Below are 17,439 nucleotides of genomic sequence, written 5' to 3' on the forward strand. Positions count from 1 at the left end.
ACAGGTTCTATAATTTAGAAATGAGGGATGTTGAGAGGATACTGAATATCCTGGTTTCTGTGTGAATGTTGCGATCATATAAGGGGTCTAATGTTACTGCCTCAAAGTATGAGGAATTAATAATTATAGTTTATTAAATCAATTTCATTATTGATGCTCAAGTAACTCAATTACAGAAAAAAGTACTTTTGACATGCAGTGAAGGTGGGCATATAGTCAGCAGATGATCCCCGAAACTAGTTTAATACATTTATGTGGTCATTTTAATAACATATATACATATATGGTATAAATTCTGTCACACACACAAGCACAGGGATGAAGGATGCTGAAAAACTGCCATAAAGAAAAAAAAAGGTACGATTACATATGAGCCTGACCTTGTGTTTCTAAACCTCTTTCATTGCTGTGCAAATTTGTGTTTGCCTTTCAATATATTCCCATCTGTGGAGACATTCACTCAGAGAGCAGAGACAGGAACAAACATAACACTTCTCTCCATCTGTGACCTCCCAAGTTCTCATCCTCCCTCTGAATGCAGTGCGACAATAGCGAAGAGCAAAAGAAGGAGGAAGATTGCCTCGCTATTCAGGCAGCTACTGATGGTACACAAGCTCAAGGATAGCAATTTCATCTCAGAGAACAGAAGAGTGAAGCTACAAATCCACTAGATATTTTGCAGGGAGATTCAGTGGAAAATGGATATCATAATGTAAGAACTTCATGTGAAATACTGGATTAGATGGTGCTACATAAAATATTTCAAAGTCAAAGAAATACTTTTGAGGATGATGTATTTGTCCTTTGAACTATATTTCATGTGTGCACTTTTTCTCATGAATACAGAAGAAAAAACAGGCAGCCAAGTACTATGTCAGTTTGTTAATAAGTAACAAAATACCTTTGCTCTCACTCTATTCTTTTTCCCCTCGTCTTCCTCTGCAAACTTATTTGAAACAGCATCATGAAAACACAGAGTCCTTGAACACTAATGAAAAGCTTCAGATTGTGAATGCCTTTGAAACACCTTTCTAAACTGCAAGGATTCAACCACAGTGAATCAACTTCATATATTTTTCTCTTGCTTTAGGATATTAAAATAAAGAGCAGTACATTGTGGCTTATCTTATGCCCGCACTTCCATAAAGACCAAAAAGCTCCCTAACTGACCCCATCATTCAAATCTAGCCAATATACATTTGGTGATTCAGAGGCAGCCCCATATCATTTACAAGAAATAATGTTAATTGGGCAAGCGCTATTTAACTGTCCTAATAACACATTTGTTATCTTCACAGCTTTAATCTTTGGAGACCAAATCTGCATAAGTCCTCATGGGAAATAGCTACAGCCTCAGTTACTTTGGCTTTTTCATGGATCACACCACAGCTGCTGTATGATATTTCACAGGTTTGAGCCAAACTCTGCACCAAAAGCAGGGCAGTGTGAAATAAAAGTGTAAATTATTTATGAAAATATACAGCTGAAAGCAACAAAAAGAATCGAAGACCAAACATTTCAGGAGCTTGCTATCTGTTTCAGCACGATGTTTGTGCACATATAAAGCATGAGCCTTATGTATCTGAATGAAAAGGACCAAATAAAACTCGGTTTAGTGCCCCTATGCGTTTCTTTGAATGATTAGTACAACATTTTTTCAATGTTCCTCTTAAAAACTATTAATTGACTCAAAATAGAAAAAAAAGATCATGTTTGTCATTGCTGTCTGAGGAAACTGACCATGTGATGCCCTCAGGTTTATTAAGTTTTTTATCCAGTTAAATGCATTTTTAGATGGGTATGGCATACTAGAGTCCCACATAGCACTAAAACAGCATTTTTAAAGATTTTAATGGCATTTTTCAGCCACTGATTCTGGTTTTACTGTTATCTTGGGGCTTATAGATATTACTGCTACCTTCAATACTCAGTCATAGTATTGTCACCGATTGCCTGGACGCTGGGTGGACTTAAAAGATTGGTTTTGTTCCTATCTTACTCATAGAAGCTTTTGTGTCTGTGGTGAAAATTCAGTGTCCTCTACAGATCCTCTTTCCTCTGGGGGGCTGCAGGGTTCAATTTTGGATCCACTCCTTCTTTCACTACATTTGCTCCTCCCAGGCTCTATCATGAAGAAACATGGGATTTCTTTTATGCAGACAACTGTCATATTTGGTCTCCTTTCAGCATAATAACAAAAACTCCACCAAGTCATGATTGTTTTTTTTTTTTTGTTGTTTTTTTTTTTTTAACAAGAAGAAAACTGATGTTTTTTGTTTGGACCAAGTCTTCCCTGACTTTGGTTCCCTGGGGTCTTACATTAAAAACATGGTCATCATTTAGAGGTTCATTTGGATTGTGATTGTAAATTAGGGAGGCTTTCTTTCAGTTAAAGCAGATATCCGAGTTAAAACCCAGCATGGAAGGACTTGGAAAGAACAATTCATGCCTTTGTCACATGCCACCTGGATTGCTGTAATGCTCTCTTTGTTGGAGTTAGCCAAACTTCCATTTCTCGCCTACAGCCCAGAATGCTGTTGCTCGTCTGTTAACTGAAGTACACAGACATGAGCACATTTCTCCAGTTTTGTCTTCCCATTACTGGCTCCCTGTGCACTGCAGAATTGATTTTTACATTCTTTGTTTAGCTTACAAATAGCTAAATGGCCTTGTTCCACCCCTCCTGTCAGAGTTGCTGCAGCCTTATGTCCTTCCTAGGCCACTAAGGTCTGCTAACTGCTCACCTTGGAGTCGCAGTGATGAACCTCAAGCTCAGAGAGGATCTGGCTAAGGCAGTGGCAGCGCCTAAACTCTTGACTTAAATGTGAGACAAGCTTCTTCGCTGTCTGTTTTTTAAATCTCTTTTAAAAACACACTTGTTCTCAAAGGCTTTTTCTAATGTTACTATTTGTACTATTCTGTGTTCTTATGTTTGTGTGTGTATATGCATATTTATGTTCATACATTCTTATGATTTATTTTTTTATCATGCATAATATTTTTAATTGTTTATTTTATCGTTAATCATTTACTCCTATATTTTTATGATTGAGCAGCACTTTGGTACAATGCTGATTGTTTCAAATGTACTTTAGAAATAATTTGGACTGAATTGGATCATGCTACATTCAGGCCAATTTAAAGATACGGATGATTACTGTCAACTAAATAGATACAGTTCAAAGTGTCTAAACCAAAGGTTAATGAGTAAAGTATGCAAGCTATAATGCCAATGCAAAGTTCTGAAACACACCCACACCTCAAAAAACTGGGAATGTATTGGAGAGTATGTGAATAAGTTGCTTTCATGACTCATCCAGTTTTATCGATCCCTGGCCAATCAGTGACCTACAGTTTGCAGACAACATCACATTTTCACCTCAATTCGGTTCACTTGGAACCCCGGTTGAGAAGGCACTAAATGTGTACCTGGTACCAGTTTTTACTACCTAATGGAAAATACTGAAGACTAAGTTGAGCAAAGTAGGCACTAGTAGGAAAAGGCTATAAAAGATCCCTCTGCAAACTGTCTCAACAAAAAGTAAAATGGAGAAATCTGTGCAAAATTTATTCTGACACTTGATTTCAAGGCATGACAAGTTAATGAGACGATTGTTTTTCATGGTTAATCATTACTTTTTATGTAGGCTATTTTGTTGGCCAAATGTCCTGCCTTGCACTTTTACCTTAACCATTGAGACATCTTACTACACTTGCTCTATCACTCATTTAGCAGACAAAAGCATCTTATGCTGGGTAGGTAGGTAGTAGGTAGGGTCTGCCCTAAGAGAAACAACTGGAAGGTCTTAATGTTTGTTCCCTGTAAAGGAAATGTTTTAATGTCTTAAAGTTTGTTCCCTGGGGTAATTGAACTCTGGTCTCCTGTATGGAAGATGGATGCACTGCTAACTGAGCATTCATACAGACACATACAAACAGTTTAAGTGCATTCAAATTGCTGAATTTTCCAGATTAGTGGCACCTTTAGATACAATGCCATAAGAATATAAAGGCCAAACTGAGGAACAATTATATCGTATCCCCACCGCACACTCATCTGCAGTGCCACACATTTTTTTGCTGCAAACCTAAATGATGAACTAGGAATTATTATGAATGATTATGAAAATGAATATACAGTTTTAGCCATTTTTTTTTCTTCTAACTCTGTTTTAGTTTTTAAAAAGACCCATTAAGCAGTCAGCAATATTGAAACAAAAGGCATCTAGTGTGAATAAAAACATATTGTAGGCATTTGTCTTATCGTCTGCAGGATAGAAAATTTTTCGGTGGGAAGCTCACCCCATTTTCAAAACCTGAACCTCTACCTACACACAACCAGGGCTTGTCATTATTTTCAAACACAATTTCAAAACCTAAACGCAAGGGATTAAAACTTTTTTCCCCCCCGGAACTATAAATTATTCATCGAGTAGATACACAGATTGGGCAGAGGCACGTAGGTTTTACTCTGGTTGAGTTGACATAATTCAGACCTCTAACAGTGTGTTTTTCCTCTCATGTACCTGACAAGAGAACAAGAGCTCTACTGCATCAGACCTGTGTCACTGCATTCAGCATCATTTCCATCTTTAGCTTTGATGATCCACTCTCAGAAAACTTTTGTACTTCCCCTTCTTGTCTTTTTGCCTTTCAGAGACAGTTTTGAGGGGGGAAAAAAGATTTATTTAGATTAAATTATGTAATTCTCTGGAAAGCAGCAAGTTTCATATAAATATTTATTCAGAATAAGACTAAGACAGAAACACTCTTTTCGTACACATTGAAGAATACATTCAAATTGATCACATATTTATTTATAAACACTCAGTGCAACCTACTGAAAAGAAATAAAATCAAGTTTGTATTAAAAAAAAACACACAATGACATTAATCAAGTATGTCAACACAAATCAGTTACTGCTTTTTATTTAAAAAAAAAAACTTGTTTTGGTTAAATTATCCTGCAACAGTATGAAAGTTGTATAAAAAAATTAAAAAAAAATCAGTGCTTACATTATAAATTTCTTTCGATTGTCAGCTGTAGTGTGGAGACTTTTTAAAATTTTATTTAAAAACAATCTTTGCAAAATATGTGCCCAACCAGGGGTCCCTGCCAGGTTTGACAGGTCTCAGCCAGAATGCATCATTTATGGAGAGAAGCGAGCTAGTGAAAGCATAAAATCAAGCATAGAGGGGGTCCACAGCTTTTTGGTAGATACATGAAGGGGGTCCTGAAGGGAAATGGGTGGGAACCACTGCTATACTGTATGTTGTGTTGATTCAATTAAAAGACCAAATTTTGTTGCATTTGCTCAAGGGGGGGGCAATGTGTTTGAGGTTATGATAAATATAGTTGTACTGTTTGTGCAATACCTTTATTTGGATGTGTCTGCTGGAGACCGGCTGTACCGCAGAGCATCACTGCAGTAGTGAGTCTAGCGCCCTTAGAATGAGACCATGGGTGCCCTCTAGTGCTAATCACTGGTTCTACATATTTCTAAACTGTTCAGAGAACTGCATAATACAAAAGGTGCAGATTTTGTTATACTGCATCCTTGTATTAAGTAAAAATTCTGAAGCCCATATTTTAACAGCTGCATCTTAAATGATTTAGATGCAGTCTCTCCTAAAAAGGAGAGACAAAAAAAAACTCATTTTTGACCACAGAGTTCCAATTAATGGCCGGAGACAGTCAGTTTATCAGTTAGTCCACAGACGTGTGGCCACCGCCACATATTATTTTACAAATCTGAGAGCAAGTCTGTTACATTCATTTGTCATATTCATACTTGTGCTTTAGCAAAACATCTACTTGACATTTCCATTTTGCAAGGAACAAGGATGAGAAACTTCCAGCATAATTTTGCCTCCAGTAAGGGCTTATATAATCTACACCACGTTTAAATCAGCAGTCAAGTGTCCCATTTTCTCAGGCTTGTAACTATAATCAACACTTTAACTGACGGGGAAAGCTGCATGTGTTCTGTATACTTTCCAGGTTTAATCTGGATTCTGTGACCCTGTCGGAGAGTCTTGCTCAGTTGCAGCCTCAGCTAACAACTAACTGTCAGAGTCCAAGTCTGAGGACTCAGCTTCATCTGCAGGTACAGTCATACAGGGATAAGGCCTTGGCTGGTCTAAGTTGACGTAGGTAACCTTCAGATTAATATAGTGCTCTCCTTCCAGACATGACAGAATGTGGTCTACTTCAGCAACCAAGTTGTGGAAGTTGGGTCTGCACTCAGGCTCCGGGTTCCAACATGCCAGCATGACTGAATAGCTGTGGAGTGAAAGATTAATGAGAAAGTGTACAAGTCACTGTAAACTGATAAGGAACGGAGACAATACACCCATTAGCTGTAACTGTATTGACTTTATGGCATAAATGGATGAAAGTTAGAAACTTGCAGAATTTTTACAGTGGGTGTGCCACTCCCTTGTGATAATTTGTGATGCAATGAGTCATGGTATGATGCTTACAGAGTATCTGGGCAGTACTGTGGCTGGGGAAGTCGACGTCCCTTTAACAAAAAGTAAGTGATGTCATAGGGGTCCACATCTGGATATGGGTTTGCACCTCTGGTTAACAGCTCCCACAATAAGATGCCATATGACCACTAAAAAACAAATAATCATTGTATTATAGATACAGATGTAAATAACAGACATAAACATGATGCATCAAGCATACTCACCACATCAGACTTGGTTGTGAACTTCTGTGTTTGCAGGCTTTCAATGGCCATCCACTTCACTGGAAGCTTTGCCCTTTTGCGATTTTGAACGCTGTAGTACTCTTTGTCATAGACGTCTCTAGCCATGCCGAAATCAGCCACCTTTACCGTGAAGGTTTCATCCAACCTGTAAAGAGGAAATATCTAAGGACTCGTCTAACCTTCAACCAGCTGTTGCTCACATATTGCATGTCTAAATCAGGTTTATTTTTAAAACCTGAGATCCTGAGAACTGGAACACTAGAAAAAGGTCATGTGGTCTAATAAATCCAGATTTATCCTGTTCCAGAGTGATGGGAGCATCAGAGTAAGAAAAGAGGCAGAAGAAGTGATGCTCCCATCAGGCCTAGTTCCTACTATCTGCTGAGATACTTACAGATCTTATAATTATTAAGCTGGTCTTGTGTTGAATTTTGGTAGAATCCAACCCCGAGTTATTGGTCCAGTTATTAAAATACACCAATTCTAAAATGTCTAAAAACATGCAAATATGCAATCATACTATGGGTTTTATTAGTCACTATATTGATTTATAATCTGATATAATTTGGGACATTTTGAAAATATGTGTTATTTATTCACAGAAGGCAGATATGTTAAGTATTTTTAATATTTTAGAAATGAACTGAGATGTAACTTTCCAGGTAAAACTTACAGTGTCTTCTTAAATACACTGTGCTTAAGACTGGAATATAGAATCCTGCTTTGTAAAAGACAGACAGCACAAGGGGCATCCTAACAATAAACAATGAGCCTGTTATTACCCTTCATTTAATACAGTGTGATGTCAGTGGTTTTATTCCTATTCGATTTTTGTCATTAACAGACAGAAACCAGAAACAGTGTAAAAACAAATAAACATGTAAAGTAAACAGTACACGATTCACACTCACATGCAGTTGCGTGCAGCCAGGTCTCTGTGAACAAACTTCTTCTGGGCTAAGTACTCCATACCCTTGGCAACCTGAAGCCCAAATCCAATCAGGTCTTTCACAGTTGGGTTCTGTGATAGACAAATACATTTTAAACATGTATGAATAAATACGACAAAATGTTTTGGAAAAACCAGAAGCTGTAGCCAAGCTTACTGAGCATATATTTACTGTATGACCCACGCATTTAGAAAGTTTCAGTGCTTGATTTTACCCTGTGCTCAGAGCGGATGAAATGACGCATGTCTCCATGCTGCATATACGGCAGAACCACCAGAGGGAGCCCTTCTTTGGGTAGCATGATGCCTAGTAAAGAAAGTATGTTGGGGTGGTGGAAGCCTTTCATGATGATGCCTTCTCTGAGGAACTGGTCCACTTCACTTAAATCTGTGATTCCTGTTAATAAAAGATATCCTTGTATAAGTCTTTTGAAGTTCACATATTCAGGTGGAAATTAGCAGCTATGCTAAAGCCTGGCACCAAATATGCTTCCCTTTGAGGTAAATGGATTACTGTGCATGTCTCTGTCAAATAACTACAAAACTTTCCTTTATAAATCAAATTCACTTACTGTTCAATGATTTAACAGCACAGTGGGTCTCTTGCTTATTACTATCCATGAGGTATCCATGATAAACTTTCCCAAAGTGGCCTGTGCAAGAAGAAAGAGTGACAGACTTGAAATGCATTTAAAAGAATATATAAGGAAATAAACAAACAGCTGGAGACTTACCTTTTCCAATAATCTGGCTTTCCTCATATCTGAGCATCTCTTCAGGAATTAGTACATCTTTGACCTCTTCAAGCAGATCAGAACTCAAGCTAACCATCGAGATACTGTCATGTGACATTAGAGGAACAGCTAGATGATCATAGCTGGCAGAGTACAATAAACCTTGGAAGGCCATTCCTCCTGAACCAGATGTTTGACTAGACAGATCTACGAATGAGAAAATGCACAACTTAGAAAAAAATGAACTCAGGTTCACGTATAAAGGTTAGTAAAAAAGCGTTAGCCCCCTTCCCCATCTTTACTTTTCAGTCTGCTGTTCTCGGATGCTTTTTGTTCAAGTTAGGGAGCTGAATTTATTATTCCAAACAGTCCATCCAAGTGTGTGTGTATGTGTGTGTGTGTTTTAAGCATTACTTTTTGTAGTATTGTTTGCTGCCCATATCCAGTAATTTTTTTTAATATGTTGCTAGCATCAGTAAAAACAAACACATTTGAAAAAATATTGAAATTTGTTGGTTTCAGCAAATGAAATATTGTCACTATATTAATTTAAATGAAACTTTAGATTCTGCTTCCATGTATGCTTTACACAACCTCACAACTTTTTGTAAACAGAATTGTATGTAGTTATCCTTACCACATCATACAATTCAGCAATAAATTATTTTCCATTTTTCTAGATTTTATGAATTTGAATGTCTCACCTTGTCTGTAGTCACCTGCCGGAGGCTGAAGATTGCTGCCTATGCGGCTACGGGAAAACGTTGTTGATAAACGCATCTCTACGTTGGCTTAAAGGATAAACAAAATTAATTAAATCAATGAGCAATTCACCATTTTAAAGGTAAAGCATCTCCAAAAGATATAAAGAATATACAGTAGAGAGACAGTTAAAATATAAAAAAAGAGAATTTTTCTCACTTGTCTTTTTCTTTCTCAAATGAATCATCACAATTAATGCGAGGCCAGCACCTACAACCAGCGCAGCAATGACTCCCAGAACAATACCCGCAATCACAGAGGAATTGTTGCTGTTGTCTACGACTACTGTGCCCACATCATAAACTTCTCCATTCACAGACACCTGCAGCAATGAAGCAGATGATTACTCTTGTTAGTACATTCCAGTTTCGTTACATTTATGTTTATATTACATACAGTTACACTGGAATTTCCATCTGGGATTATTAAAGTATTTTTCATTTCATCCATTTCATTCAGTTTGCTATTAGTTTGGATATTTGCTTTGGTTCAGGTGACTTTCTTACCCTGACAGGTAATCCCTTGCTAGGGATAACCAGGCTTTTAGAAATCCGGCAGGTCAGTTCATTTGCCAAAACCTTAGCATGGCAAAACTCATTCCCGATGCTCATAGTGATGTTCATACATGAGCTCACTGGATTCAGATTGTTATGCTGTTACATATATAGAAAAACATATTAAATATTTGTTATAAGTTGATCATTTGCTTTTTGTGAAACATGGATTTATGATATTACATGTATCTTTATGCAAAGTATCACTGTTGTAGACATGACAATTCAAATTGTGATACATACATGCAGTGAAACCTCAGTATCTCCTGGTTTTAAAAGTAAAACTTTGTCATCATGTTCAAAAGGGATGACATCGCCATCTCGGTGGTAGTTAAAACGCTTTTTCAGGAGGCCACTTTTTCCATCCATGTGAAAAGTAATCTCTCCAACATACTCCCCAAACTTTTCCTCAGGCATTTCCTTTGGAAATGCAGGGGCCCAACACTGCATATGTGTACTATTTCGTGTGCCATCGCAAATCTCAAGTGGAAAAAACAGATAAAAAAAACAGATGAAGCACAAAATGTTTTGTTTGAAATCACACATAATTTATATTGATTTCTTTTTTGCTTATCTACTTACAAGACAAAGTTTAATGACATAGATAAAATCTGTGTGTCTAAATTATAAGTTGTATAGGAAAAACAACTGGTAAGAATATATTTAAAGAGTCGGCTTACTTGTTGAAGAGGTGGCATGCGGGAATCTTTGAGTGTGAACTGAACCACTGTTTTATGGGCTGAGTCAAGATTGTGACCCTCTATCACGAGCATGGACCCTCTGTGAGAGAGTGATCATGTTAACAATACAATTAATATTATCGGTAAGCAAACACTATTTTTGATGATATATTAACTTTGCACGAGTTTACTACAAGAACCAAGTCAGAGTCTCACCTTTGGAAACTGCAGAGGGGGTACACTGAGGTTATTACAGGATTTTCCTTGTAGAAGAACTTCTTAGGAGAGGACACTTGAAGGCCATCAATAAGAACGTTCACAGATACTTCTCCAAAACTTTCTGCAGCGGCTGTCTGGCAGACGATTGAAGAGAAAATTCCTGTTCCTTCAGAAACACTGTAAAAGAAAACCAAAAACAAATGGTAACTAAATTTTAAATACCTTATAGCTCAGTTAAAATGAAGCTCTAAAGTCATTGAAATAAATATTTTCTTGTCATGTGTTAGCATTATTAATGAAATATAGTCATTTGAACTGCTCACCTTTGGATCACACACTTTTTGTCTGCAAAAAAAACTTCTCTTTTTATCCCAGAATTAAAATAATTGCCTGTTATTGTAACTGTTGTTCCTCCAAACATGGGGCCAAAGTCAGGTTTTATCTCCGTTATGCAGGGTTCCTGGAGGTAAAATAAAATAATTTTGCAGTCTTATTCCCATGAAAAAATGCAGAATGAGTGAATTGGCATTTCTTTTTTAACTGTATAAGATATAAAATTCTCACCACAAAAGAGAAGCCAGACATCTGAGCTGAGCCTTCAATTGAATATCGGCCCTCCACTTTTCCTTCGTGTACTTTCAAAGTTATACTGAGGTTCTGGTTTACTATCTTTTCGTGAATTTTGCACACCAGCCTAGAAGACAAGTAATATTGTGTCTACAGATATTCCAAGAAGCCTGGATCTTATCAGATATAAATGAACAGCAGCATATCTAGTACAGACGTAAAGTTTGTTGATCATAGTGTTACAGTATGCTTCGTGCTTGGCTTAAAAACTTTTACTTTCTTCTCCACTTAAAAGAACTTTCCATTTCAAATATAATCTACTCACTAGCTAGAAATTATAAGCACTCTAAAAAGTTTTCACTCAAACATGCTCTGTATTTTTCTTTATCCATCTGGCCCTCGATCCTAACTGGTCTCCCAATCACTCCCACAAAGTCATGCAGCAACCACCAAATTCCCAGCAGTGTGTCTGTAAGAGAGGAATTGCTTCTGACTGGTCACTCTACCAAAAATGCCTAATTGGTGGAGTGTTGCACAGATTATTGTTTTTTCCACCCAAAGAAACTCTGGATCTCATTCATGGCAACCAGAGGCTTATTGGTTACATCTGAGTAAGGCTCTTTGCCCTGATAAGTCAGGTTGGATAGGTAACCAGATCTAAAAACATGTCTGGTAGTGGTTTTAAGCATTTTCCATTGTAGAATAATAAAAGGCTTAATGGCTTATGAGCTTCTAAGTGCTGCAGGCTATTTTTTCACCCTCAGCATGTAATTTGACCAGCCTTTAGATAGCTCTCTCAATTTCATAGGTTGGTTTACATCATATTAAACACTATTAGCCATCAGACTTTAAATGGACAAATGGGACCTTGTTGGCCCTCTTGATTTTGTCAAATGGCTCAGATTAAACGCAGCTGGACTTCACTCAGTTTGCAGAGGCAGCTTGAGGACTTCTGACAAAAGTAGCTGAAGTGTTTCAACAATGGTTCTGAGAACTCTTTTTCATTGCGGTTAACATGGAGTTTTTTTTTTAAAAAAGCATTAGCTGCTATCATAACATATCTAGGGTTAAAAAAGAGACATTCTGGGCAGTGAAAAACCTCTTTGGTTTGGGTTTGACATACTTTGCTAACCCATTAATCGTGTTGTAGACACACTCCTCCAGTTTGAGAAAAGTCATTGTTAAACATTGCTCAGGTTTTAGGATGTCTCTGTAAAGGATGCTTTAGATCTTAATGGTTTACATAAGTCAGTACCACATATCATTAATTTACTTGTTTGCTTGTGCAAAGCTGCTCACCTACTACTATCGCTCTTCTTAGGCAGAACTGTACACAAGGTCCCAGAGCCTACTGTGATGATGTGAGTTTTGCCATTGATGATGGCCGGTTGGAGAGGAGATTGAAACTCTGATCCGCACAGCGTCACCTCTGTCTCCCCACCAGCGGGTACCGTTTTAGGGAAAAACTACAGATAAAAGTGTAAATGTGAGGCAACAGCAATCTGCATCTCAGTGCAATGAGGAGAGTCTGTGCAATTTTACGAGTTAGTCTGGTTAAAATTCATCCATTGAATAACTTGTTGAATGACTACCTCGGTTATAATGGGTGCACAAGAGTCTTTGTTCCACTGTGAAGTACACTCATGCTTCCTGGAGCAGTGCCCTGAACACCAGCCACAGTTCATAAAGTGTGGAGCCGTCAAACATGCAGGGCATGTCAAGAAATGCGCACACCCTGGTCCTGTAGAGGGTACCCTGAACATCTTGAATAGAGGGAGAGAAAAATGAGATGTGAAAATGGAGAAAAACATCCAGTGATAACAGGTCAATTTTAAAGGTAAAGCACTGTCTCCACTGACAGACTAATAAAGGTTTTCTTATTCTTATTCTTAAACAGATTCTGAAAAGCGTACCTTATTTCCAGCCACAAAGAGAAGTAAATCCTCTGAATACACAACTGATGTTCTGGACACTCCAACTTCTCCCAATGAATAGTTGGCAAAAAAAATAGGTGTTTGCACTGTGAGAATCACCTAAACCAATGCAGCAGAGAAGAAAATTCACAAGAATTCCCAAATCTGGAAGTCATAGCATGTAGCTTCTAAAAGCCGATAAACTTCTATATGTTTACGTAGAACATGGCACTTGCAGCATTCTCACGAACCCAGTTACACCCTTATTACCTGCAGCATCCGTCCATCTGAAGTACCAAAATGGCCAAGTGTATGATTTCCATTAGTGGTGACCAAGACAGAGGTGAACAAGACACCTCTCATCTGGCCGTTAAAGAGGTCCACTTTGTAGTGTGGTTTTGACACCAGGGTGGGCTTTTGCTGGCATATGTCAATGTCCTCAGAGCTCTGTACAAACAGGAGAAGCACATTAATAAAACATCATAAATAATAATTCATACACTTATGATTTCAAATTCAAAGTTAGCATGTATTTGCCTCATCCAGAACTAGTATTGAAATGCAACACTTTATAAAGGAGAGAGAGAAGGAGAATAAACAGGCCTAAATCAGTCATTTAAAGAGGAAGAGGTCTATCTTTGCTTGCAGCCATGTTGTAAGCTGTGAGAGGAGGGCCATAAACAGCAGTCACCTCAGCTTTGTTTACTTAGTGACTGTTTCCCAGGAAATTTAGCCTGGAAATAAAACTGTACATTCTGTACACTAAGACACAAATACGACAGATGACAGAGCATGCGTCTGGTTGGAAGAGGATAAGTCACCGAGTGCCTAAAAGAAGGGTGATCAATCAAAAAAGACAGGATATGTTAAACTGATTGTAAACATTCCACAGCAAAGCAGTTAACTAACCTGCCCCTGCATGCCCCTCTCTGCCTTTTCACAGTTACCTGCTCCAGATTTTACAAACAGCTGGTGTAATCTTATACCGAATGTGTAAAACTTTTTTTTTTTCATGCTTGCTTGTCAAGCACATACTATTAAAATAAATGACAGACTCCAACAGCAATATAAACACTTTTTTGTTTGTTTTTTGTTGCAACATATCCTTCAACACTGTACCAAAGTAAAGACATGTGTAACTAAATTCACCATACAGATTTAGGTCAACATATTTATATACTTGTGCTGCATTAGTCTTGTTCCTTGTTCTTTCATATGTGTTGCTTTATACTTAATATTTAATGTGGACAGATGTTTACACCAGTTTCTTACCGGCTGCTGCCAAACTAAAACCTCAACCACAATAAAAGAACTCATGTCCCAATAAGAAATCCAATTTCCTGCTACTCAAATAAACTGTGTAAGACTGGTACAGTCCAACACTGACCCTCCCCTTGAAATTCCACCTTTTATCAACAGGATATACAATTTTTCTTATTGGTACTCATTCATGTAGTATGTCTTAGACATCAAATGACACAGAGGGAACTCCATAAAAGGGAAAGACCACACCTTTTTTTGTAAAGAACTGTGGACCAATTCAAAGGGTTTTACTGGTGTTTCCATTTACAACTAAAATAAATAGAGAAGGTTACAACAGAGATAAAATCGGAGCTAAAGCAGCACTTCTTTTATCTAAAATGACTATTGTTAGACCAAGGCATTTTGACTTCTGAGGTTTGACCCAGATGTAGGCCACAAGCCAAAACATTTTGGTCTATGAATAACATTGTTCTTTATCTGACACGTTTTAACCCAAACCATATCTTTCCTCTGGTGGCTTTGTATTGAGGCTTCCACTTCACTGAGAAAGAGTGAAACTTACATCTGATAAAGACAAACGATGTGGCAACGCACAGATTACACTAGTGACTCATCCATCCCACTCTTGTCTCTCACCTGGACCTGCTTTTCCACTTTCACAAACACTATTCACCATTCTCAAAAAAGACATGTTCAATATGTAAGAGTTCAAGATCTTCTATATGAAATTACTGTAGTTTCCTTCAGGATATGTGATCCTTTATTACTAAATACAATATTAAGCTGCATGCTCCATAGCTCGACATAATTTGATTTCATGTATGTCTGGACAAGTTACTTCCTGTCTGGGTGCAGGGTGACCTGTGTACTGTTCTGATGACACTATGGCTAAAAAACAGTTACTCACCTCATGCAGGCAGCTCTCACATGGCTGGTAGTGGCAGAGGCCTCTGGACAACTGCTCGGAAGCTAACTTGCAGCAGTCCTCCACACCCTTCTTAATCGCCTGGTTGATGTGACTCAAACTGAAGGCACAAAAAGCTGAGTTTTTTAGAGGTTTACCATTTACATTGACCTCTGCGAACACCCCATACAGAATGTCTTCTTTCTCGTCCACCCACAGCTCTTTGGCCAGGTCCTTCCCTACTCTCCCAAAATGTGCTGCCTGCAGCCCGTTGTACACAATATTCCTTAAAGCTTCTCTCCGTTTTCTTCTCCGCTTTGGTGTGTACCGGCACTCCAGCACCACTTCTCTGTACTTCCACACTTCTGTTGTTAAGATGGGCAGTCGTCCCAGACGGGTCTGAAAGGCTGAATTGTTCCTAAAGGGGTTTTCCCTCTGCAGGGACAGAAAATACACATAATCCTTGGTGGAAAAACTGTATATGTAGTCGATGCTATAGGAGCCACGTAGATTGGGAAGCACTGTCAGGCCGTCCATGACCATATGAAAGCCATCTTCAGTCGCAAGTGGCCTCATCACCGATAATGACCTTCTTGGATAGCTCTGAGCCACTTTCTCATTGATAGAAGCGGCCACAAAGAACAAGGACGTCCTTCCCTGTTCAACGATGGTGACTTTGGTGCCAAGGGGGCTGGCCAGACAGTCGGGACACTGGATTGGAGAGTTTCTCTCTTTTCTGTATAAACATTTAGGCTCTGGCTGTCCATAGCTAGTGTCAATAAAGTAACACATCCCATGCTGTGTACTTCCACAAATGTACAAGTATGGCAATTCATATCCAGATGGATCCAAAACCAGAACCTCATTGTCTGTGTCCACTGGATCCTCAGGATCATTTTCTATGTCACATGCCTGACAGGTTTGACAGTCAGGACTGCCCAAAGGTCCAGTTTTCAGCTCCCATACTTTTTTCATAGAATCATTAACTGCCACTATTGCATTCTGGTATCCAACATACACCTCAACTGGATTTGAATCCCAGTTCAGTGCAATGTTCTGTATCCTTTTGTCTGTTTGGAAGTAGGGGAGGACATATTCTACATTGAAATCCAATGGTATGCGAGGCGTAGAGGGACATGTATGCTGTCCTGAGGCTAACTGTGTTTGTATCCATATGTATACTGTCAGCAAGGCAGTCAGAGCGACCATCTCCACGTCACAGCCCAATGTGATTAAGTGCTACCTACAAGATACTTTCCAAAAAGAGAACATTCTGGAGAAGCTGAGGGTCTGTGAGAGAAAACAGAGAAGGAATGTTGAAATTGTTGAGATAACAGACTGTAACACTGGCTCATATTTAACAGAGATTCACTGCTTCTTAAACGGATCTGCCTACTTAAACAGAGAAACACAGTAAGTAAAAAAGAGGGGGAAATAACAGCTATTTTTAAATTAGTTTTTATTGTTTTTATTATTTATGAGGCACCATGACATGAACTAAACTTACAATCAAAAGTTGTGTGAACAAGTTGTGTGAACAACTTTTGATTTATCTGCGGAAAAAATCTGCTTTACAGTGGCGCACAAAACAGAGTGCGAACTAAACTGTGTATATTTAATTATATAAAGTATATTCGACATGTCAAATTAGAGCGGTTATTATTTATACACAATTCTCCTTACAGCTATAAGAAGATAAAGACATTTACAAAATAATAAGTAAACTGAAAATGATCATTACAACCTCATTACTGAATCTCGTGTATCGGCCATAATTCTTAAAGCTGTATCTAAACATTAAACAGGTATGACGCTAATGGGCTTCTAATTATAACTATTTTTCTCAATCATAAAATAGAGCTTACCTCGCTTTTAAACAGGAGGGGATGTTACAGAAATCTGTCCAATACACTCAAAAGTTGATTTCTTTTACTAACAAACGTGCTGTGACGCTCACTGGCCGCATTCACCTGACACCGTCACCGTTTTACACCAAACTGGCTGAGCAATAAAGTTACAGCAGTCTGAGGCGGAAGTCAGGGTTGTACTGTCTCCTTCAAACAAAAGTAACTGCAAAAGCCTAAATAATAATAAGAAGAAGAAAAAGTAGAAGAATTAGTTAGTTAGTTAGTTAGTTAGTTAGTTAGTTAGTTAGTTAGTTAGTTAGTTAGTTAG

At 38.1% G+C, this 17,439-nt stretch overlaps 1 protein-coding gene across 1 annotated transcript; it reads right to left on the bottom strand.

Moving 5' to 3' along the window:
• Positions 1-4,722: 4,722 nt before the first annotated feature.
• Positions 4,723-17,243, bottom strand: LOC121636625 (macrophage-stimulating protein receptor-like). The gene is made up of 21 exons (XM_041980283.1): positions 17,130-17,243; positions 15,268-16,554; positions 13,368-13,544; positions 13,098-13,217; positions 12,777-12,947; positions 12,484-12,650; positions 11,182-11,311; positions 10,941-11,077; positions 10,615-10,794; positions 10,399-10,498; positions 9,962-10,198; positions 9,671-9,817; positions 9,324-9,486; positions 9,107-9,193; positions 8,403-8,609; positions 8,241-8,321; positions 7,884-8,065; positions 7,631-7,740; positions 6,699-6,864; positions 6,484-6,620; positions 4,723-6,283 (listed from the first exon to the last, which is right to left on the bottom strand). The coding sequence occupies exons 2-21, from the start codon at positions 16,471-16,473 to the stop codon at positions 6,064-6,066; spliced, it is 4,125 nt and encodes a 1,374-aa protein (XP_041836217.1). The 5' UTR covers positions 16,474-16,554; positions 17,130-17,243; the 3' UTR covers positions 4,723-6,063.
• Between the last annotated feature and the right edge of the window lie 196 nt (positions 17,244-17,439).

This window comes from Melanotaenia boesemani, chromosome 3 (genome assembly GCF_017639745.1).
Source record: "Melanotaenia boesemani isolate fMelBoe1 chromosome 3, fMelBoe1.pri, whole genome shotgun sequence".
In the NCBI taxonomy this organism is placed as follows: domain Eukaryota; kingdom Metazoa; phylum Chordata; class Actinopteri; order Atheriniformes; family Melanotaeniidae; genus Melanotaenia; species Melanotaenia boesemani.